A 24,236-nucleotide genomic window follows, 5' to 3' on the forward strand; every position below is an offset into this window, starting at 1 on the left:
CCATAGTCAGCATGTGAAGCCAATATATTGGAGAAATTGTACATTATAGTGACAGAGTCTGCTAAATTATAACAAGGTCACAGTGTCAAACATGAACAAAAAAAAGAGACGTTATCGTCCAGCCATGAATTGCATACCGACAATATCATCAGTGCATTTCTCCATCCGCAATTATAGCCTGGACAGACACTGCAGTGCTCTCACGGCTCTTCTACTACAGAGCTGCTAATGCTTTAAGCTGCCCCAGCATTGTTGTGTGCATAAAATCAATTAAGTGCCTAAATGGGTCATTTATAGTTTATCGGTGTCGGGCTACGCAGGTTTGAGAACTCTCTCTAACAGTGTACTTCTATGTAAAATACTGAGGTATTTGTGTTGACGTCAATATCTAGCAGAATCTATTAATCCTTAAATTTATGATATTCATTTTTAAAACATTTATCATCTTGAATTGGCCTAACATGGCAACGCTACTACATGTTTTTCAGCCCGCATCTTAACATAAACTAATACAAAACTTCCTTCAATTTGAACTCCATACAGTTCTGCTCCAGTCCTGTGGGTGGCAGTAATGCGCATTACAAAGTAGTTGTCACTTGTCAAACAAACTAAAACAGAAAAATGCTGAAGCAAATAAAATACATTTCTGGAACTTTAAATTAACACTTTAATTCGGATGCGTAACAAGACGTTAATTTTGGGTTATTTGTTGGCTCATTTCTTGACATTTTAGTAACTCTGACGTAAATTCGTTCAATAGTTTTACCTTGTAAACACGCTAGCATAATCAAAACATCCCAACGGACGCAGGTTGGCAGCAATAACTCTGTGGATTTAATGGCTTCCTGAACATTTTCACTTCCAGAACCCCGAGGCAGTACTTCGAGACCATTATTCCGAACTTATCACCTCTGAGTCACGATGGGTGAGAGAGAGGCGCCCAAGGAGGGGTGGGAGGAGATGAAGAGGAGGGAGGGGAGGCGCTGAAGTTGTCCGGCGAAGCGCACCGCCGAGTCCGAAGCCACTACACGGTGCGTAAAAGCAAAAATGTTGCTATAATTCGAAGCGTCAGTTGCAGATATCTGACAGGACGTCTCGGCTAATCGTCATCACATTATTGTGATTTTTCGTCCCCGCGGAACAACCCCGAGATCCGATGCATCCATGAATCTTACCGGGAAAACAAGCATCGCTCTCCTGCTGGTGCTCCTCCTCGCGGCGCAAGGTAAGCGCACCGGGCTGGCGCTGATGGTGCTGACAGTTGAAAGACAAGGCAAAAAAGTAGCGTTTTACACGCCTTGACATTACGTTTGAATCAATTTTGAAGTGTTTTTTGACATACTGCCTTCTGAAAGCGGCGAGTTACTGTAGAGATACTGCAAATGTGCTTTTGTTACCAATCCAGGTGGAGTAATTCACTCTTTGTGCACAGGACAGATCCAACAAGACTTGATGACAGGAATGAGCAAACATAACTGTTGAGTCACAACAGCAGCGGAGTCACCACAAATTAATTTAATATAAATAACAAATTATATTCTTTTTCAATGATTGTCGCACCAAATGGTAACCAAAACATTGGAATCAGCTCTCTCACTGTGATGTACCACTGTACTCTACGCTCACAATGATCTCATTAGATGTCCCGAATGTTACGTCCATTGAGTGCATATAAAAATACCCATGTCTCAGCCCCCTGGAGCTACTGTGATGCTTACTGTATGTACAAAATGCGCAAATGCAACCACAGTTGATATTATTGCGATCTGCAGGGATGTAGGTCAGAGGTCATTGTTTGGCAAAGGGAAGAAGCCATCCTGGTAGTTTGTGGTGTTTAATGACGGTGATCAGCTTTATTCCTGTTTTTAACATCACCTACCCCCTGCCCTGAAGTGGCATGATGCTGTAATATAAGGCTGCATCGCAGCATATCATAGCAATCCCTAGCTAGCGTGCACATTAGCCTTCTTGGAGCTGTGTGTTTAGCTAACAAAAATTAATATTTCAAAGTGTTTGAAAAGAAAATTACTCACCTGTCCCAAACAAAAAAATTGGAATTCTGAATCCACCGAGCAATGGTGCTGCTGTTAATCGTGTTTAAAAACAAGCCTACGATTAATACACAAACAGTCTTTCTTGCTTTGGTTTTAGAATCAGTTGTTCCTATTGAAAATAACTGAAATTGTATTCATCGTTTCCATGGTCAAACTGTTGCCATTTGCACACACGGCATGAAATAAATTGTGTATACAGTCGGCCCTCGCGGTTTTTAAACAATGAATTAATGAATGATCGCTGTTTTGCGGTTGAATTAGGCCTATTATTAGTAAAAAATATTCGGTGAGACAAGCACCAAACTCGATTGCCGAAACAACAGGCTTTTATTGCAGGTGTACATTATCTCACAACAGGCACAATAATAATAACATGAGTCACTGTTGTGGTTGCAATAGGGAAAAATATTGCACACGTTCTGTAATATGAGCTTACTAGGGGTGTCACGAGACGTTACACGGTATTGGGTCTATTAGGATGAGACGAGACGATATTTTAACATTACTTTTAAGAAAAGTACAAAGAAAAAAATATATACAGTATGTGTCAATGTATTACTAATTAGATTTTTACTACTTTATATTCTTCTGCACGCTGTGTGTATGCTACAGGACGCCCCGAGACAAAGAGACAGTATGACTGACAAAAGGGCTCACTCCGTTCATGCCGATGCTCTATGGAACAAATGCACCCAGGTGCTGAAGCCCCCTCCTGCCTGTTTGGAGGCGAGAGACGAGGAAAACAGACGCGCACGCACATGGCAATATATTAAGGCTGGCAAAATGATCAAGCACATTTTCATTTCTTGCGTGATTACTTGATGAATTTATTACCGTCCGGGGCCAAGTGCGAGGAATCTCACGTTTGAATCTCGCGAGATCTTGTGACACCCCTAGTGCTCACGCAGACATATCTAATATGTGCGCTTTTCAATTTCCAAATTTCATCTAGTTTATACTCACTGAAGAGTGAAAACAGAGGAAAGACTTCTTCTCTGCAGGGAGCCCCGAGCATAATGAGCCTCTTTGTGGATGATACACTGCATAGTAACACACTTCAATAGCGACAATGCTCATTTTGGTGCCGCTTCAACAACTGTTTTTCTAACCTGCCACTCAAACTCTGCAGGGTGTGACATGGATTATGCATCTGTTGCTGCTCACACTAAACACCTGTGTTGTTATATCCAGCTCCCCGCAGATCACTGCTCAGGAGATGCAGCACAGGGATAAGACGTCGGCATGACTTTATCTCTGCTGCCTTTTGCACAAATACATGTATTTTTAAACTTTCAAAGCCCTGAGTGCAGGAATAAATATGACGCAGATGTGTCTCCCCCCCACCCCACCTATGCCCCCTTGGGAGCTGTGCTAAGTGCATCACATTGTCGCACTTTAGTCATCAAGTGCAAGACGTTGAATCACACTGCCTTCAACCTGACGCATGCACGTGGATCCACTTGGCGCTTGAGCTGGACACGTATGGCACAGCTGACTGCCTTGCTCTGACCCCCAACGGGAGAAATGTCAAGGAACGGGACGATAATCAGATGAGGACATCCGCAGTGATTCCTCACTAGGCTTGGCTTCATTGGGAGAAACAAAAGCGCTCTGACCTCCCTTCCTTTCCTCTCTTCAATCCCTCTTTGGCTGTGATCATTCTGAACTGGACTGTGTGTGTGTGTGTGTGTGTGTGTGTGTGTGCAGATAACAGCCTGGAAAAAAAACACACACACACACACTGGAACCCCCAGTGGGGGGTTTTATTGTGCACAGTGGAAGGTATTGTCTTCTGCCATCCATGATGGGAAGATTTGTCACCACATGGGAGAAAATGCTGAACAGTCGGTGGCATCGAGCTGCAGTATTTCCATAGACTAATCCCACGATTCTTTTCAGTCATATTTGGACTTTGACATTCAAAATAAGAGAGTCAGCTGGTGGGTCCTCTGCGGTGCACATCAGCATATTTTCAAGATGAGCGGTGGTGTCTTAAGGTTTAGGATTTAATGATTACAATCAGCTGAACAGCATACTATCTTTTCTCACCCCCGAGAGTTGCCCGGCTGTACTGGTAGCTTTCAGGGTTTGACCCTTTATGTCTTTTGGGTGGGCCTGTAATTAGGATGTAAATTGTATAGCTGATTATTAAAAAAAGAGCAGAATGCATCAGAATGCCATTTTTCTATGTGGAAAAACACACGATGCTAGAATTCTTAATGATAAATGAATGAATAAAAGTAATATATTCTGATGTCCAACACAAGGTCAAAGTCACGTAACAGTAGTCACATATTTAAGGAAATATGGTATACACCGTAACTGAATCACTACTCCATAAGGAAGGCAAAGAAAACCAGGCCACTGTTGGGGCACTGATTTACGTGCCCCTGGCGGTGATCCAGCTGTGTTTACACTGAGCCTCTGTTGCTTGAATGTGCTTGCAAAGAGATGTCTCCTTGCATCACGCCGTCTCCGAGCGTGTTTGCTCTTGTGCCGGACCTAAATGCTCCTCTGAGTTTGATGCTAGCAAGCAGCCCTCTGGTTTCCCCTTTCCCAGAAGTAATAAACTTGTATTGAAGTCTGACAGGCAATCAAGGAGAGCGCCTGCGCTTGTGCGTGGCTTAAGGCCCATGCGGCGGCCCTGGGATCCGCTTAGCACGATTGTCGTTTGATTATTGCCACTGAGACTCTCCTTACCACCAACACCACCACCCCTCACCCACACCACTTCCATACACATATAGTGAATAACAACCGCAGGGAAAAAAGCAGAGGCCTTACTCCACTGCTTGCAGATTGAATTAAACACATCTTAGCGCTTACAACACAAACACACACACACAGTCAGTGCTGCATTTGAGACTGCTGGGAAGCCGGAACTGTGTCTGACGGACATGACGCGTTAGTCATTGCTTTGTTTCTGAAGACACGATTGGACAGAAAAGTTGCAATGCAATGTTTTGGACCGTTTAATTCCCTACTTTGTACTGCATGTCTGCCATGCTGACAAAGAGCCATTAACTAGCATGCACCAACAGCGTGAGGTCACACACACTTGACAACCGACGCTTCAGTAATGTTGTGTGTAATCACCTGCTCCGCATTGGCCGAGCACACTGCTGAGCCAAGAAGACATTAGCATTGATCACGTCATTAGCTGCAGCTGCCGCCGCAACACCTTCTCGTCCCACGACGTCTAATAATGACTCGATCCTTACGCCGTGAATGCTGACTTCCTTCTGATGTGGCTACAGTATTGTTGTGCTGCTGAGGACGTTTCATCGCTATTTAACAGATTATGCAAAAACATCAGAGCCGTAATGTGAGGCAGGGATGGCATTAGATTCCATCAATTAATAGATAGGGCCGTCACTTCTCCAACAAGGGTATTTTGTTCATGGACAATAGAGTAATCACTCGATCGCGGTTAATTGCCCACTTTTACTGTGTTTTACGTACAGAAAGATAAATGACAGGACAGGATTCTATAAATTTGGGTGTGTGTTAACAGCTCCAACATTTGAATCACACTTTAACCGTGTTAGTATGAGCCATGAGGAGTTGCGTTCAAAGACACCACATAATTTAAGTTGAATTCACATGTTTTGAGTGTATATTTTTCGGGATTTGCGAGCATACTTCAATGCAGCAGATTGTACTTCCGCATTAAGAGTTACATTAGTGAGTGACAAGAATGTCCACTTCTTGTTTTTCTTTATATTTCTGTTTATTTAGACCACACAAGGCCGCACGGTGGCTGAGTGGTTAGCACACAGTCACACAGGCCACACAGTCTGTGGATCGGGAAGATCTGGGTTCGAATCTCTGTTGGACATTTCTGTGTGGAGTTTGCATGTTCTCCCCGTGCGTGTGTGGGTTTTCTCCAAGTAGGCTACTCCGGTTTCCTCCCACACTCAATTGGCTATTCTAAATTGTCCATAGGTATGAATGTGAGAATGAATGGTTGTTTGTCTATATGTGCCAGTCCAGGGTGAACACCGCCTCTCACCGCCTATCCCAAAGTCAGCTGGGATAGGCTCCAGCATAGCCCCGTGACCCTAATTAGGATAAGCGCCATAGAAAATGGATGAATGGATGGATAGACCACACATACACGCATAATAAAGATGTCGTTGTGATGTTCGGGGTGTGCGTGAATGCAGCTCGCTGTCAATTGGTGACAATGAGGAAGTGTCGTTCCGATGGCAAGAGGATAAGATAAGTTAGAGGTACATATATAACACATCAACAGAAGTGCAACACCAACTTTGCACTTCTGTTGATGTGTTCAGGTCAGAATAAGAGCGTCAGCCTCGGTGTGACTCTTGCGCACACGTTAATTCTATTTTAGCGTAAATAATGACCTAAATTACCGTACTTAACGCACTATTTTTCAAAGCCCTAATCTTTTTCTCTCCACTGTGCTCGCACCTTCGTTCCCCTCACGTTTTACCTGGAAGGCTTCTTGGCTCACTGTCTGCTCACCTTTTCCAACATAACTCTCGATGTTCACTGGAGATGAAACGCATAAAAAAACATCCATCTGGCTTTTTTTGAGCAGCATGTGTTGGTGTCTTACCCGATCTGACCTGACTTGCTCTATGACCGCTGCCCTCCAGAAGTGTTGGGACCGTGAGGTCAAGTCCTTTATGTTTGGCTTTGCACTGAAAACATTTCTGTTTGACATCAAAAGATGAATATTTCAGCTTTCATTTCCATGCACAGCATTCACATCTCGATCGGATGCACAGCTTAGAAGATAGCACCTTTTCTTTGAACCCACCCATTTTTCATGTGAGCAAAAGTATAAGAACATGTGACTGACATGTTTGTGGGGTTTTCGAACCCCGACATGACGAGGGACGACTGTACTGGCGCTGACCAATGTTTGTGCAGTGGTTCTATTGTGAGTGATTGTCTTTGTTTGCCTAGTATTGGTGCGATGATTGCATTTGTATGAGCCAACAGATGTGGATCTTAGCCATGTGGGTTTGGAAGTTGGTGCTTGGTAGCTGTGGGCCAGTTTATCTTTCAAAGTAGGACACCTTCTCAAACTGGCAAGGGGGGGCCTCTGGAAATATTTGTCTGAGAGTCTCATCACGCCCAATAACGCTCCAATTGTGTTGAATGATTTGTGCTTTGTGCTGTGAAGATGATTTGTACCGTGGATTTTGTTTGAACGCCACATTTTTTGAGCTTTGAGACATTTGGGAAGAAACGACACAATAAACGCATTTGCAGGGGAAAAAAAGCTGTCCCAAACACACCTTGTCGTCTTGGTGTGAGGAATTAACATTCGGAGTGAATCAGACATCAACTCCCACTTCCTCTGAAAGGAAAGCGTGCGAGCAGGAGGCCAATGGATTTCATGCATCAGTGAAACAAAAATCACAAGCTGTTCCCGGAGAGGCGAGGCAAAGGTGAGAGGCTATGTTTTGCACAAAAAACACACCCGTCCAGAGGAGACCCCGTGCAGCAAAGCATGTGTTCAAATGATGGCTGTTTCGCGCGCTCGCACGTAATCATTTTGTACCGCATGCTGTTCAGCATGTCACAGGCAGGACATCAAAAACCCTCAAAAGCTCTCCCTCACTTCTCCACTCCACACGCAGACTTGCAGCCGCGTATTATCAGAGGGTAATTAGTTCCTTCAGAGTGTCCAGCGCTCGCTCCCAGCCTCATCCTGTTAAGCACATGCTTGATCAAAGAGGCTCCCACAGGCCATGGCTCTCTGGGTTCCTGGAGCCATGAGATATGGAGGCACACGCTGGCTCTTTTGGCCGACTAATTCTCAATCATTGTGGCGAGATGAGAGCCAGCGCCGTGTGACTGCTCCTCTCTTTTTCATCCGCTAGGAGAACAAAGACTTTGTCACATTGTCATCTCGCGCTCCGCAAAGCCAAGAGTCCACATCTGTTACCGTTGCGCCGGTTTTGATGAACCGAAGTTGTCTATGATTAATCTGCCACAGCTTGAGAAATGTTAGCAGGTTGCAGCAGGTTTCAGGGGGAACCAGCGTGACAGTGACAAGCAGTGTTTTCCAGTCATATGCAAAGTAGAACCCACTATACTGTACACTGTATGACCAGTTGGGTACACTCCTTAATTATGTACCTGAAGAGCGTTATTCTGTCGTATGACCAGGTGGGTACACTCCTTAATTATGTACCTGAAGAGTGTTATTCTGTTGTATGACCAGGTGGGTACACTCCTTCATTATGTACCTGAAGAGTGTTATTCTGTTGTATGACCAGGTGGGCACACTCCTTAATTATGTACCTGAAGAGCGTTATTCTGTCGTATGACCAGGTGGGCACACTCCTTAATTATGTACCTGAAGAGTGTTATTCTGTCGTATGACCAGGTGGGCACACTCCTTAATTATGTACCTGAAGAGTGTTATTCTGTCGTATGACCAGGTGGGTACACTCCTTAATTATGTACCTGAAGAGTGTTATTCTGTCGTATGACCAGGTGGGTACACTCCTTCAGTATGTACCTGAAGAGCGTTATTCTGTTGTATGACCAGGTGGGCACACTCCTTAATTATGTACCTGAAGAGCGGAAGAGCGTTTCATTGGTCCGCCTGCCATATATGTCATAGATGGATGAACAAATATACATTATTTGAAGCTTGAATAATCATTTCCTGAGCATTTAAGTGGAGTTGGATCATTTCCCACAGCACAGTGGTTGTGAATCAGTGCTCTAATGGGTTAAAGATTTGTAGTTCTCATTGTATTCACATTTTCATACTTGTTTGAGTCTACAGTTATCGCAATTACCGCATCGGCAAATTAGTCGCACCCGCTGAATTTAAAGACAAAATGTAGATATACCTGTATAGGCCACACCTGTCTGTAAGCCACAGGCGTCCATGTCGTAGCGTTTTAGTACACATACCGTATATTATATGATATCTGGTACACATAAAGATTTTGAACTTTTGATTAAATAAACGATCAAGACCCGTTTTTAAATGTGTCCTTGATTGACTACGGAGATAAAAAGAATGTATCTATTAATTGATCATGTTTAAACATCATTATTATTAGTTTTAGATGGAAGAAAACAATAAGAAAAGTGTCTGCATGGATGTCATGTTGTTCTTCAGGCGGCAAACCAGCGGAGACCGAATTAACCTCGCCTCCGGTGGTTGCATCCACTTTGTTGGTGAGTTGTTATGCTCCAAGTCTTCATAAAACCTTTAAAGTCATCAGCGTTTTACTCCCGACCGTGTGCACCCAGGAATGGCCGAACCAAATAAAACCGTCCTTGAATAAAAGACACCTGTGTTTTAGGAAGCACATGTTGGAGAGGTGAAAGTTGACAATTAACTTTGTTTTTTTTCTTTTTAATCAACACTACTTGAGTACGTTGAAGCAGAGAGGGAATTATGAGAATAAAAAAAAATAGCTTAACTCATTGTTCCAAAGTGAACACAAGGTCCAATTAATTGACAGATTTTAATTGCCCTGCTTCCCCCCCACCCAATTTAGAGGCTTACACAAGGTTATGGGATCACACTGAGTGTGGACACAGTTTTGAAAGCAGGTACAAGGAGCTGAAATTGCTAAGTGTCTCAGGAGGGAGACTGTTTCATTACGCCAGAAGACTCAGCTTGCCTCCGCGGTGACCCCAGGAAACTTCTGGAAAAGCCACTTTAATATGCAGCAACTTCTCACCAAAGCAGAAATACGACGATGCTGTCCAATTGGCCAAAACAAAACTAAATATTAGTGAAAAAAATAGCAACAAAGTATGCAAATGTATAAAAGGCTGGTGTTATTGAAATTATTCGACTCACATGTAACGATTGAAAAATGTGGATTTGAAAAAAAAAGCCTGATTCGTTGATGAGATCTTCATCTACCGTGTCTCTACATATCGACATTTCTGAAGTGAAGTCATACATGATTAGTTGGGGTGTCATGAGACACTCAGCTCGCGAGACGAGACGATACATGAGAACGGGTCCAGGAGACGAGATGAGATTTTAATATTATTTTTGAGAAAAGTACAATAAAAACATTTATGGCGGGAGAAACAGACTTTGTCTAGACAAAATGCATTTTGAAATGTTTATTGTCCACCAAATTATTATATAAAAATGTTAATTTAAGCATTATTTTGAGACCAAATTAACCAATAATGTTATAATATATTAGAATAATGATTATAATATAGAATTTATATATATATATTTAGGCATTTGTGACAAGAACTGTATTTTTCTCACAGGCAATTAGTACTGTCTGTCAAACGTCTGCAACATTTCTTGAAATGCTTTTTTTTCAACTGCATTAAAGAGCAACACTTCTTTTGCGATGTAGCACAGCACACTTATTGCGAGCGCACACCATTTCGCGCCATTCCGTCTGTATTTACTTTGTCGACCAAACTTCGAGTGTCTACTGTCGGGACGACAGCTCTCCTTCCACAAGTGGAGTTTTTTTTCCCTCCGGTGGTTATGCTTTCGGTGGGGAAGTTTGTCGCATTGCCACCACTTTTGGCATACCGGCTCGTCCGTGTTGATGGGCTCACCTCTATGCTACCTTGCAGTGCTCCTGACGAGACAACACTCCCAACATCATTCTGCTGTGTGTATGCTAGCGGCCCCGCCTGCCCTCACAGACACAAAGAGATTATATGACTGACAAGAGGGCTCACTTCTTTCAAGCCTTTGTTTCATAGGGAAAATACGCCCAAGGGCTGAAAACAAGCACAGAGCACGAGAGGAGAGGAAAGCGGACACGCATGCACGCATGCACATGGCAGCGTATCAAGACTGGCAAAATGATTGAGTTTACTCTTATTTATGGTGCGATTCATGAATTCATTTACTATTGCTAGACTGTTTTTTCTGAACAAGAAATCTTGTTCAGTCACGTTTTAGTATTTTATTGCTACTATTATTATTGTTCGGAGATTGGCTGGCGACCAGTCCAGGGTGCACCCCGCCTCTCGGCCAAAGTCAGCTGGCATAGGCTCCGCTAATGAGGACAAGCGGCAATGAAAATGGACAGATTATTATTATTATTATTATTGCTATTCTACTTGCTAAATATAGTGTCAAGTGGATTGCAGGCTCAGTGAACGAGGGTGACGGCGCACCGAGCTGTGGTGACATATACTGACACTCAATGAAAGTTAAACATGTGTTTTCTCTGCTTTCCTTCCATCTCAGACTTTAATCTGTTTTGGTACACTTTACAATGAGGTGGCCCTCTGTCAGTAAGGGAACCTTTCAAATAAATCAATTCTCTTATTTCCCTTGGCAGGTCACACAATATGTGAAAACACGAGCGAAGCTGCAGAAGCCTTTAATGCAGGATGTCTACATACTGTCACCATGCAAGCTGCCCCCAGTGACAATAAAAGCTGGAACTTCTTTATGACTTCGGACAGTGTGTAGCCTCTAGAAACCTCAGGCTATATTAAAAGCTACAATCACAGGCCAGCTTTATGTGCATTTATTGTTGATTAATAGCTAATTCTTGCATCTTTGGTACAAAACGGCACATTCAAATGCAGTAAAAGAATTAAAGTTAGCAATGGTGCAGTAAAATGGACAGATGCATCTCATGATGTTGTTTTGTGACTTGAAAGCTGCATGCTTTATTTATTTAGTGTCAAAGGAAGAGAGGAGTAGTGTATATGTGCTTGCAATCTGAAGCACGTTCTCCTACCTTCTACAGTACACTATACTGTATACACTAAAGGTTAATGCAGCACAGGAAGTTCAAGTTGATGGCTTGGGATGGAAGTGAATGCTGTGTTCATCCTTTCTCAGCTTAAAAGCTTTGGAGGAAGCATCGACCTTTAAGTAATATGCTTTGATAATTGGTTATTAGCTTCCTGTACTTTTTTTTACCATTGATTTGATACAGGATTCATAAGTGGAACTTCATTTCAGGGTGCAAAGGATAAAAGTCTTGGGACACACATTGTCGATCGTGCTGTGCATGGAGTTGCTGGAATATCTGTGGTGGAATATCTTCTGTGTATGTTGCGGCTTGAGAGCTTTGTCAGGACACTGGTGCAGCGTGCTGGTGGTGTGACTGTTCACTGTCCCAAGTGAGGCTACATTTTCTGCTCGGACAGGCGTGATAGAGGGTCTCTATGCCATCCCACGCAGCAGTGTTACTCCTGGCACTTTTCCACAATGTGACCTTCAGTGCAGCCTTCTAAAGTGCATATACTACTGTACAGACACACGCTCACACTCAGACCAAAGGATTCTTGGTTAGAGGCTTATTGTGCTTACCAACAGAACATATTTAGTTATACTCTGTGACTTTATGTGCAGATACTGCGGGGCTGGCTTCAAGGACATTCGCTATCCATCACTGGAATGACGTCTTTAGACACCATAGCCCTTTTTCATTGACCCTTGACCAGTCATTTTTAACTGTATCATGCAAACGTTTGAACACGATATTTTTGATTGACCAACAAGTCAGGTTCTAATAACCTTTTCAGGCACGACCCATCAGCTTGTTTCACCAAGCAGCATCCCCTGTATCATTAAGATCCATCCATCCATCCATCCATCTTCTTCCGCTCATCTGAGATCGGGTTGGGAGGGCAGCAGGAGACAGGAAGGCCCAGACTTTCCTTTCTCCAGCTACTTCGTCCAGCTCCTCCCGGCAGATCCCGAGGCGTTCCCAGGCCAGTTGAGAGATATAGTCTCTGCTACCAGTCGGACGTGCACTGAACACCGTCCGGCAGGCATCCTGACCAGATGCCCGAGCCACCTCATCTGGCTCCTCTCAATGCGGAGGAGTAGCGGTTCTGCTCCGAGCTTCTCCCGGATGTCAGTGCCTCTCACCGTGGGAGAGCCCAGCCACCCTACGGCGCAAACCCAGTTTGACCGCTCGTACCAGCAATTGTGTCCTTTCGGTCACTAACCAAAGCTCATGACCATAGGTGAGGATAGGAACGTAGATGGACCGGTAAATTGAGAGCTTTGCCTTCCGGCTCAGCTTCCCTCTTCGCCACAACGGGCCGATGCAGAGTCCGCATCACTGCAGATGCCGCAGCAATCCGCCTGTCGGCCTCGCGTTCCATCCTTCCCCGACTCGTGAACAAGACCCCGAGGTACTTCAACTCCTCCACTTGGGGAAGGATCTCATCATTAAAAAAATCGACTGTGGCAAAAAAACTACACTGGAAAATGAGACTGTTGCTTCACGTCATTACGCAAACGCATCAACCTTGTTGTGTTCAATAAGTGCTCTCCAGAGCAACATATTCCCAAAGTCTCAGTGCAGTTCTAACCCTTCTTCCCTTTGGGATTTCTTTCCTCAGGTAGTTTTGCATCCAAAGCAGAGGACCGATTGTTCCGCAGGTTATTCCGAAGGTACAACCAGTTCATCCGACCAGTGGAGAATGTGTCTGACCCGGTCACAGTGGAATTTGAGGTGTCCATATCTCAACTGGTCAAAGTGGTAAGAGAACTAATTGTTTTGAAACCAAAGTTATCTTTTGTAAGTCTATGTTTTTATAAAAAAGTGTTGCTTGTCTGTTCCTGCAGGATGAAGTCAATCAAATAATGGAAACCAATCTGTGGCTGAGACATGTAAGTCACGCTCACATGTCCCTATTCTCAAAATGACTGGAAAATGTGGATTTCTTTCCATGTTATTTGTTTGATTTCTGCTTTTTTAGGTGTGGAATGACTACAAGCTGCGATGGGCTCCTGTGGAGTACGATGGAATTGAGTTCATCCGAGTTCCATCCAATAAGATTTGGAGGCCTGACATTGTTTTGTACAACAAGTAAGCGTAATAGTCTTCATGTCGTAGTTGTTTCCATCCAATGGACAATAACTGGATCAGTAGGTTGTATTGGATAGCAGAACTGTGAACAAATGGTATGTTTGTGACTGGTGTACAACAGGGGTGTCCAAACCTTTTCTAGCGACGGCAACAAAGTGAAAAATGAAAGGACGCAAGGGCCACTTTCATATTTGTGAAGATATGCTAAGAAGTTCTAAATATATCAAGGAAAAATCTATCTATCTATCTATCTATCTATCTATCTATCTATCTATCTATCTATCTATCTATCGAAATGTTAGAATGTGATCGGGGTGTCTTTTTTTTAATGCCATGCGATTGACCCACATTACGTTTGAGACCAGGAAGTTTCCCAATGTCTTATTATTGCTTATCATGTCTACTGTGTTAGGTAATACGAGTATAAAGGTGACTATAGGAGTGTTATTTCATGTCTACAGGGCTCTAATAATGGTAAAAACATTTTTAGAAGGTCATAAACAGGTTTTCTATGCTGTAACTTTGAAAATATTCCATTTATTAATTTTGAATCCTGCTTTGCGGAAATTCAACTATCAATTAGCCACGATAAATGAGGGACAACTGTAACAGGAGGTTCGTTTCTTAAACCCCTCTGCCCGGGTCAACAGCTCTAGCTTGGCATGAACAGATCGAGCTGGGCATGAAACCGTACCCGCGAGTCTTCATTCCCCACGCAACGCAACATGAGCTGGATCGGCGAGATGCTGGTCGTCTCCTCGGAGCGCGCTCTTCTCCAGCAGATATTCAGGTGATCTAGCTGGGTGGTGAAGCCCTTCCCCTCCTGCGCACGCCTCGGGGTGGCATAGCAAGCACATAGCACAAACGTGAGGTGCGTTCGTGGACATCGGGTCATTGCACAATTTATTTATTTTTTGGCAAGGGCTCCCCACCAGTTGAGAATCACTGAGGTACAGTATTCTTGCACCGCATCTGTTGAAGATCCTCCTGGTAATCTCATTTGTTATCTTAAGTAAAAAGGCTGAAAACACGTGCTGTGTGTTTCATCTTGCGTATTAAGGACGTAGAGTTAGTCAAACCAGTAGTTCATGATTGCATATTTATTCCAGCCGGTAGGGAGGCGGCGGGCTCCTCCAAATAACTTGCTGTTCTCTTTTAGGATCTTGATAATAAGCTTATTTAGCTCACCATGTGCTGACCTTTCCAGTTTCATGCTGACATTTCGGTGTCCTGGGAAATGCTCTCTCGTAGTGCTGTGGGGGATTTCCTAGTGGAGGACAAGACCAAGGCTCTGCTGAAGTTTGATGGCACCATAACTTGGGTTCCTCCAGCTATTTTTAAATCCTCCTGCCCCATGGACATCACCTACTTCCCTTTTGACTACCAGAACTGCTCCATGAAGTTTGGCTCGTGGACCTATGACAAGGCCAAGATCGACCTGGTGCTCATAGGCTCAAAGGTAGGAAAGCCAAACGTACGTTTAGATGCGTATCAGTCTTCTTGTTTAACGTTCCATTTGGAAAAAAACTTCTCCAAGGTGAACCTGAAAGACTTCTGGGAGAGTGGAGAGTGGGAGATCATCGACGCACCCGGTTACAAGCACGACATCAAGTATAACTGCTGCGAGGAGATCTACCCGGACATCACCTACTCCTTCTACATCCGCCGCCTGCCGCTCTTCTACACCATCAACCTCATCATCCCCTGCCTCCTCATCTCCTTCCTCACCGTATTGGTCTTCTACCTCCCGTCTGACTGCGGCGAGAAGGTCACCCTGTGCATCTCCGTTCTGCTGTCTCTCACCGTGTTCCTGCTGGTCATCACGGAGACCATCCCCTCCACGTCGCTGGTCATCCCACTGATTGGCGAGTACCTCCTCTTCACCATGATCTTTGTCACACTCAGCATCGTCATCACCGTGTTCGTGCTGAACGTGCACTACCGCACTCCCATGACTCACACCATGCCCGAGTGGGTCAGGTCCGTGTTCCTTGGGGTGCTGCCGAAGGTGATGCTGATGAGGCGGCCCATCGACCAAGGCGGTTCGTCCCCTGCCAGCATCACCGCCGGGACGGGAGGCGGCGCAGGGAACAAAAAGAGGAAGAACAGCGTCGGAAGCGGATCGGGAAGCGTGAGCGTTGGCGGTATCACAGGAGGTGTAGCGTGCCCGCCGCTGGATGGTGGGGCAGGCGGAGGAGGGGCCTCCTCAGCGGGCGGCTCCATGAACTGTATCGAGTACAGCGACGTGAACCGTGACATTAAGCGGGATATGAACAGAAGGTGCCCCTACAGAGGCAAGGAGGTTCCGACACCCGTCCCTCCCACGATGGTGCCCCCTTCATCTCAGGGCACCCAGCAAAGGCCCCCCGAGTCGGAGTTGCCCAAACTCCCGAGGTCTCTGAACGCACCCTCTCCAGTCAACGCAGTTGTGGCGTTCTCTGTAGTTTCACCAGAGATCAAGCAGGCCATCGAGAGTGTGAAGTACATCGCTGAGAACATGAGGACGCGCAACAAAGCCAAAGAGGTACGATGATCAGTGTGGAACCTCCTGTTTCAACTTTTCCCCGTAGCAACTGATGGAACAAAGCTTTATTAACCGGACGGGCAATGTTCCAAGTAACATTTTCACATGTTTCAACAGTCTCAGTCAGCCGTCATAACAAACAAATGTGCAGAGGCAGAGCACAGTACACTCGTCCCTCATTTGTCAGTTCGTTGGTTCCAGACCCGACCATGATAAGTGACTTTCAGCAAAGTAGGATTCCTTTTTTATAAACGGAATATTTTGGTGTTACAGCATAGAAAACCCGCTTACGACCTTTTAAATACGGGTTTTAACACTATTAGAGCCCTCTAGACATGAAACAACACCCCTATAGTCTCCTTTATGCTCGTATTACCCAGTAGAGTAGACACTACCTATCTAATAATAGAAAATAGGACCAGTGGCGGCTGCTGGCCTTTGAAACAAGAGAAGCTCAAATTTAAAGGGGAAGTTCAGCTTGTAGCCAAGGAGCAATCGCCACTGGCACTGTCTACTTGTCAATGGGTGGCTTGGGACATCAAAAACCTTTTGCTGACAACATACTGCTGTGCAAAAAAATGTAAAGTCGACCCAAACACCGCAGCAGGCTAAGTGGGCGGAGCGGCCCCCGACACAGCAACAGGCGACGTAAGCAGCTGATGCCTCTGCAGCCAGTGGCGTGTATCACTGTCAACTTCCATGGCTGGTTCGATGGACTCGTCCCATTTTTCCTTTGTGCCATCACAACAAAGTCAAAGTGGAAGCGAAACACAACATTTCTGAGCTTATTTCCAGTTGGACAAGTTCATTGCTACATGCCATTGTATGACGTTTTTGTAAAAACACCCACATGACAAACGTACAGGGACTAAACCGCTACGTTGTAATAAGGTCCATTTCCTGTTCTGCAAATAATATTTGTGGAGGTTATCATTTTGATGCAATTTTAGAGGCAAATATTTTTAATATATATTAGTATTACTACTATACTCGTAAAAATATGCATATTGAAGCAAATTTTACACATTTTTGCGTAAATTAAGCATTTTCAAGCATAAAAATGGCTAATTGAACACAAATATAAGGCATTGATTGGATGCCTTTGGTAGGAAGGTACTGAAATACGTTCCCACTCTGTTCCGGAGGAACAACACAAGTCTTATTTAGGTCTTAAATGGCTTATTTACTCCTATTATGGCTACTGTATCGGGTAATAGGAGTGTAAAGGTGACTATAGGGGTGCTATTTCATGTCTAGAGGTCTCTAATAATCTTAAAATGCATTTAGAAGGTTTTCTATGCTCTAACTATGAAAATATTCCATTTATAAATATATATAAACATATATATTTCCAGAATAATTTGTTTTGTTTCCAAAATTTTAGAGCATGGATATTTAGAAGTTTCATTGTGTATATTTATAGAGTCTGAACGATGTCTGAATTAAGAATGGAGAATACACGTGAAGCCTGCGCTTCTCCTAAGAATTGTCACTAGATATTTTGAAGAGACGAGGTGACCCCTTGAAAGCACCATCTGATAGGATGTCAGCGTCATTGAGGGAGAGCACAAACACTTTCATCCTGAACCAGAATTTTAATCTACACCCTCAACATCAGCATCAGAGGACCAGTGTGCTCCAGCACCGCAGTGTTGCGTGTGCCTTTTGGGAGTGTTTACACGGGGCTATAAGAGGACAGTAAAGCTTTTTGTTCGCCGGGATCCCCTTCACAGCCTGGATGGTCCTGATATGTTTGTTTGTTTGTTGCCATCTTTTCTCAGCAAGGCTGCGATCTGGCTGCTGTGATGCACGGAGAATAGCCATGCCGGCACAACAATAGCATTATGACGGCTGCAGCTGTGATCCGATTGTACACACCTGACTGATCAAACACACACACTTTGACCTTATGTGGCCATAGAGCTGGAGTGTTGATGCTATTAAGCACGCTTACATGCATAGCTGCCAGTATAGCGTGACATTTATTTCAACGGCAGGAGGACGGAATCCATTTATTGTCTGGAATATGTCCGTACCACTGAAAGTTCTTCCTTTCTTTGTGCCCTTTAGGTGGAAGACGACTGGAAGTACGTGGCCATGGTCATAGACAGGATCTTCCTGTGGGTCTTTGTGACGGTGTGTGTGCTGGGAACACTGGGACTCTTCCTTCAGCCGCTCATCAGCTTTTTTAAATGAAAGACACGCTTCCTCCTTCTCCTTCTTCTTCTCTGTTCGTCTCCCTGTTGAACTGCTGTGGGGAATAACCACCCAACCACCCCTGCAGCTTTTTCACATCACTGACCGGACTGACGCCTTTTGTCCTTCTTCTACTTGTTCCTCTGCGGTACTTGTCACTCAACACTCCTCGCCGTTTCTGCACTTGACTCACCCCCCACCCCCATAAATGTTTAGGAAACGGTATCCTTTTCAGCCACACACGCCACACTATGACCTCCGTCCTCTTTGTTTCTTCTCCAAACGACTCTCAGCCATTGTTAGCATACAACAGAATTATGATCAAAGTTGTCAATTCTTACAGATCTTCTTGAAAAGCTGTGGGGGTTATTGTGCTATATAGAAGGAAGAGCACAAAGTGGATATACAGTATCACCCAACATGCCACAAAGTAACCAGTAAGTATTACAGCAGTACTTAACCTGCTTCTTCTTAACTTGAACTTTATCAATGCTCACTTTCAAGCACACCTGACCCAATACGACGAAGGATAACTAAGGTGAAAGGTCAGGGTTTTAAGGAAGGCACAGTTTTTAAGTGACCGTGAAACATTCAGGGATGAAATCAAACACAGTGACGGTTTTAAAGGACACATTGTCATTTTTCTCAGCTATTCATGGACACCAAAGGAGAAAATGCTGTTTTTCTTAAACAGGGCACATAAAGAAATACAATCGGTTTAAAATGCTTGAGGTCATGAGTCAAATAAGCATCATCCGACGTGTCTCCCTCTTTGAACCTCGCAGCTTTTTTGTACTCACTCACCGACTTGTTAACATAGAACACCGAATAATAAAATACATTCCGATTTTGACACCTAAATCACGTAAAACAGTTTTAAAATTCTTTTTCAGACACTGTGTATCCTTGTACAAATCTTTGTTCAATACGGGTGAGTGTAAAACATGGTCTTTGAGGAGGGAACTAGGCTTGGGCGATACAGTCGTCCCTCGTTTATAGCGGTTCCGTTAGCAGTTAGCGGTTAATCCAGGAGTGACTGCAATAAATTCATTTCTGCAATATAGAATTGAATGTTAATAAATGGAATATTTTCGTCGCTTGAGCTTAGAAAACCTGTTTATGACTTCTCAGTAGGTTTTCTTAACATGATTAGAGCCCTGTAGACGTGAAAGTCACATTTAAACTCCTATTATTCATTGTTTACACCACATTACAACTCTTATGCTGCAGGGACTCGAGACGGGAACTCGTGAGCTAACCCGGTGAATATGATTTAATTGAATTCGTCTAAACTTAAGAAGCCACTGACTTACCACTTCCACACAGAATGGGAGAACTTTTTTTTCACTCTATCATGACTTCATGACGTCATGCAGTGTTAAGGTGACGTAATGTAAGCTAATGTCTCAGTGTTGTGTCATTACTGCCGCCTAGTGACCAGATTACTACATATCACTTGGATTTCAGTATGCTTTGACTAATAATAAATACACGGTAGTCTACCACCAAACAGCGATCATCTATTAATTCATTTCTGAAAAAACACAATATAGCGAGGGAGCGCTAATTGAACCACTACATTGCGAGGGACGACTGTATTACATGTCTTTACTTCAGAAACAAATCACATTGAGTGTCAATGGAATCTCTCCATGTATAGAAAGCACTTTGCAACACACTATGGAATTAAACTTGAAAACAAACACAAACCCAATGGTGTGTGTCCGTGTGTTGGAGTTGTGTATAGGAAGAGAGTGTGCAGTAATGTTGTGAGTCTTTCCATGCCTTGCAGTCAAGTGTTGAACTGTATATGTAAACAGTGCATATATTACATCGCGTCTGCAGCTGACTGATGGATAGTTGTCTGAGCTTGAGCCTTTTAAGATGTGTAGTGAAGCCTGCCTTTTCTTATTTCACAAAGCTTTTAAGATTTGTCAGATCAAAACAACGTCGATGTTCGGACGTGTCTGCACCCTTAATCAGTTCTATTTTTGCTCGTTACATTTGGCTGAACGGCAACTTTACAAGCCCCAGCAATCAGCGGTTTTGCTTCATAACACACCTCATACGTAGAAGAGATCCGTGTTGACAACTTAGCAACATAGTTGCTATGCTTGGCGAGTAGGGCTCCACTAGAAGTGTTTCTTGCGTCATGGATTTATTTGGTCATTGAATACAAGCGGTCAGCAAAGCTGAAGTGTCTCGCAGGCGAGAGGGAGTTGAGCTTCACCGTGCTGTTTATCGTATCGCTGTGCAATGATGATCTGAGAGCTGCATAAACCCCTCCACAATGGAACCCAACCCCTGATCAGCGACAGATCCACGAAGGCAGAGCTTGGACACACCCCTCCACCACCTGGCAGCACCTCATCTTCCTGGTGAAACATGTACCGGTGTCCAAAGTGTGGCCCAGGGGCCATTTGTGGAACGTGGCTCATTGCAGCAATAAAATAAAGAAAACCCGAGCTAAAAAAATAGAGGAAAAAGGAGCGAGGAAAAACTCAAATGTTGATACTAATAACTAATAAAAACACAGAGATTTGTCTTTTTTAAACATATGCATCACATATTTTTAATTATGCTGTAAATATCAAAGGACAGCAAGTAGCTACGACAAAAACAATGAGCTGGCATTGTTCAACTACAAGCTGCAACTTTTAATGCTGACGTGCCAGAATTGGACAGACAGTATGACCTGCACGTGTTAAAGACGGGTCGCAAATGCCAACTCCGCAGCTTTACAGAGTGAAAGGTGACACATTCAAGGAAATATTGCATTATTATGATATATTATTATTTATTATTATATGTTATCATAACAGGGATCTATATGGTCTCAAAAATGTTGACAATATCGTTTAGCGTCCATTTGTGGGACAATAAACGTTTCAGAAAGCGCCTGCGTTGTTTTGTGACTTGGTTAACTAAGAAAGTGTGTTTGTCCAGTCGTATTTTTCATTGTAATTTTCTTCAAATGAATGTAACACTCTTGTCCCGTCTCAGTCTCACGTATCACCTCGTCCCGTGAGTTGGGTGTCTCGTGACACCCCCAGTAGCAACACATACTACTCTTAAAATATGATTTAAAAAGTCCATTTTGCATAACAGGGGACCTTATAAGGCAACTGCTCACACAGCTGCACAAGTTGCTGCTTTTTTTTCATCCGAACTGTCCCGCAGTGCTCTGCAAAGCAAAAGCACAGCACTTTTCTGTATTTCTTCTTCCCTCCCTCCATCTATCAGAGGTCACAGCTTGCTCAGCCTGAATGCGCCTGTCAGCACAGAGAAGGTTCTGGTGGGTGCTTATATTAGACACAAATTTCCCCTGAAGTCCGATTGCAGCCTGGCTTTAAATGGGCCCACCCTGTGGCTCTCTGCAGCTCGACCAGTCACACTTAATCCCCCCATCGCGTGCAGCACATTTGTGTATCTCTTTGTGTGTGTGTGTGTGTGTGTGTGTGTGAGAGAGAGAGATCTGGACAGGGGAGAAGGGAGGCTGCACATGTCACCTAGTGAAGTGAGAAAGTGTGAGATTCACCCTCCGTGTGTTTGTGTTGACGCGAGGCTGCAGGAAGTTTGCGGTGTGCTTGTGGATTAGGCAGAGAGGATGTAGTCAAGTTATAAATACAGACGAGACGAAGCGGGATCCCATCAGCCAAGCCGCCACACTATGAAGACATTCCACCTATATTTGGACACTTCAATCTGTCTGGAATTGGAAAGGAACGTGGAGACCTCGCTCAAGGTCGAGCAGCCCAAATTTGGATCAAGGCCATCAATTTCCGTGCATTATTGACTGGGAAATTAGAGGTTAAATGGCCCTGCTAAGGAACAAATAGAAATAAAAACATAATCCCATCTGCATGGTGTCTTTCCAGTAACGCATGGGTTGGGGGCGGCTCCTTCTCAAAGCTGTCCCAACCGCATTAATGGGAATTTGTAAGTGTGAAAATGTGTGATATTTTCAAAGCTCGAGTAGATGGACTTCTTTTGCTCAGTGGCGGTCGGAGCAAAGCTGAGCATGGCAAAGCTCCGGGTGCTAAATTGAGGGATAATGCATTATTAAGCCAGCCGTACGGATGAATATTTTACACGGTTCTTGACGGCGGACACAAGAGTGCAGCGCCTAGACGGTGACGATCCATGACGCTACCGGGCTTTTCATTGGACGTTTTTTTAACCCCATGTTGATGAAAAGGGAGTTATGACTGCATGATGTATGATTTCCGTGTCCTTTCTCCTTGTTGAGGGCTGCTCAAAGGAGAGGCCGAGGCGACCGTGCTGGGAGAAGTGTGGGTGAGGCCGGGGTGACGTGGCTGAATTAGGCTACTTGTGCCACTGTGAGCAGAACGGTACGAGCCAGAGGCCGCTCGACCGTGGATAAGTGGAGGAGACTCTTCGCTAAATAATTCATTCCACACACACACACACACACACACACACACAGTATAAAAGCACATGCAGTTGTGCAGAAAGACCAGATGAATATTTATAGATAAATACAGGAATATTGTCAGGGAAATGAAGGAGTATTTTGGTGTAACGACACTAAACGCTTCTGGCAACTTTTAGGTTTTAAACTAAAAACGTCGCGTGGAATCCGCCATATCATCCATAGCAACGTCTGCGCGGTTTTATTAGCGGGACATTATACCGTCCTTTGCTTCAGTCCAGCTGAAATGCCCACTGTTGTGCAAAAGCAACTCTTTCATGAGGTTCTGAGAGGAATATGAGCACCCAACGTGAGAAAAATCGTTCACCTCTCACACTTGTTCGCTCCACTTTTGAGAGAAGAGGTGCTCAAGTGGTCACTGTTGAGGCTCCAGGGTCTTCAAGACATCCATTTTCTTCCGCTTATCTGAAAGTCCAGACTTTCTGCTCTCCGACCACCTCTCCCAGTTCCACCGGGAGGACACCGAGGTGTTCCCAGGCTGGCCAGCTGTGGGACATCATCCCTCCAGCGTGTCCTAGGTCCTCCTCCCCACTGGGCAGGACTTTCAGTATGAGTACAGACCGTGAAAGCGGGGCCTCACAATCCTCTTGACCTTTTGGGTTTCAAACGGGGGGTGTCAGAAAAATTAGCACGGGGAGGCCTGGCTCGTGGTGATCAAGCGTTCATAGCGACGTCGCTTTTTGCTCCTTCAATTTTGAAGCAGGATTCACCAAGCGTTTGATTGTTCACCCACTAACAGGGGACGTGAGCTGGGTTTGGATCGTTAGAGACAGGCTAGTTTTACTCTACTCCCTCCCCAGGGAGGCCACCAGGAGGCATGCGGACAAAATGCCCGAGCCACCTCAATTGGCTCCTCTCGATGTGCAGAAGCAGCGGCTCGACTCTGAGCTCCTCCCGGATGACCGAGCTCCTCACCCTATCTCTTAGGGTGAATCAAACTCAACTCAACGCGATCTCGTTCTTTCGGTCGCTCAGGACCGCAGCTGAGGGTGGGAACGTGTTGTATGTCGACTCGTAAGTTGAGAGCCGACTGCAGACGCCGCAATTTCATGACATCATTAAGCACAAAACCTCCGACATGCACCCACCGTGTCATGGAGGACAGCTTTGTGTAAAAGCAGGCTTCGCAACACATCTTAAAATAAAGCCTGGTGCTCTGCCAACTGTCCACCAGTCAGCCACAGAAAGTGGAAGCTGCAAGTTTGATCGTGTTGTTTTCTTCAGCA

The 24,236-nt window shown here is 44.5% G+C and overlaps 1 protein-coding gene across 1 annotated transcript; it reads left to right on the forward strand.

Annotated features, from left to right (window-relative positions):
- Positions 1 to 979: 979 nt before the first annotated feature.
- On the forward strand, positions 980 to 21,402 carry LOC129190149 (neuronal acetylcholine receptor subunit alpha-3-like). Its single transcript, XM_054792588.1, has 7 exons — positions 980 to 1,225; positions 13,368 to 13,507; positions 13,594 to 13,638; positions 13,728 to 13,837; positions 15,089 to 15,296; positions 15,375 to 16,361; positions 18,432 to 21,402. Exons 1-7 carry the CDS (start codon positions 1,165 to 1,167, stop codon positions 18,555 to 18,557), a joined length of 1,677 nt encoding a protein of 558 aa, XP_054648563.1. The 5' UTR covers positions 980 to 1,164; the 3' UTR covers positions 18,558 to 21,402.
- The last annotated feature ends 2,834 nt before the right edge of the window (positions 21,403 to 24,236 follow it).

Source organism: Dunckerocampus dactyliophorus, chromosome 11 (genome assembly GCF_027744805.1).
Source record: "Dunckerocampus dactyliophorus isolate RoL2022-P2 chromosome 11, RoL_Ddac_1.1, whole genome shotgun sequence".
Classification (NCBI taxonomy): Eukaryota; Metazoa; Chordata; class Actinopteri; order Syngnathiformes; family Syngnathidae; genus Dunckerocampus; species Dunckerocampus dactyliophorus.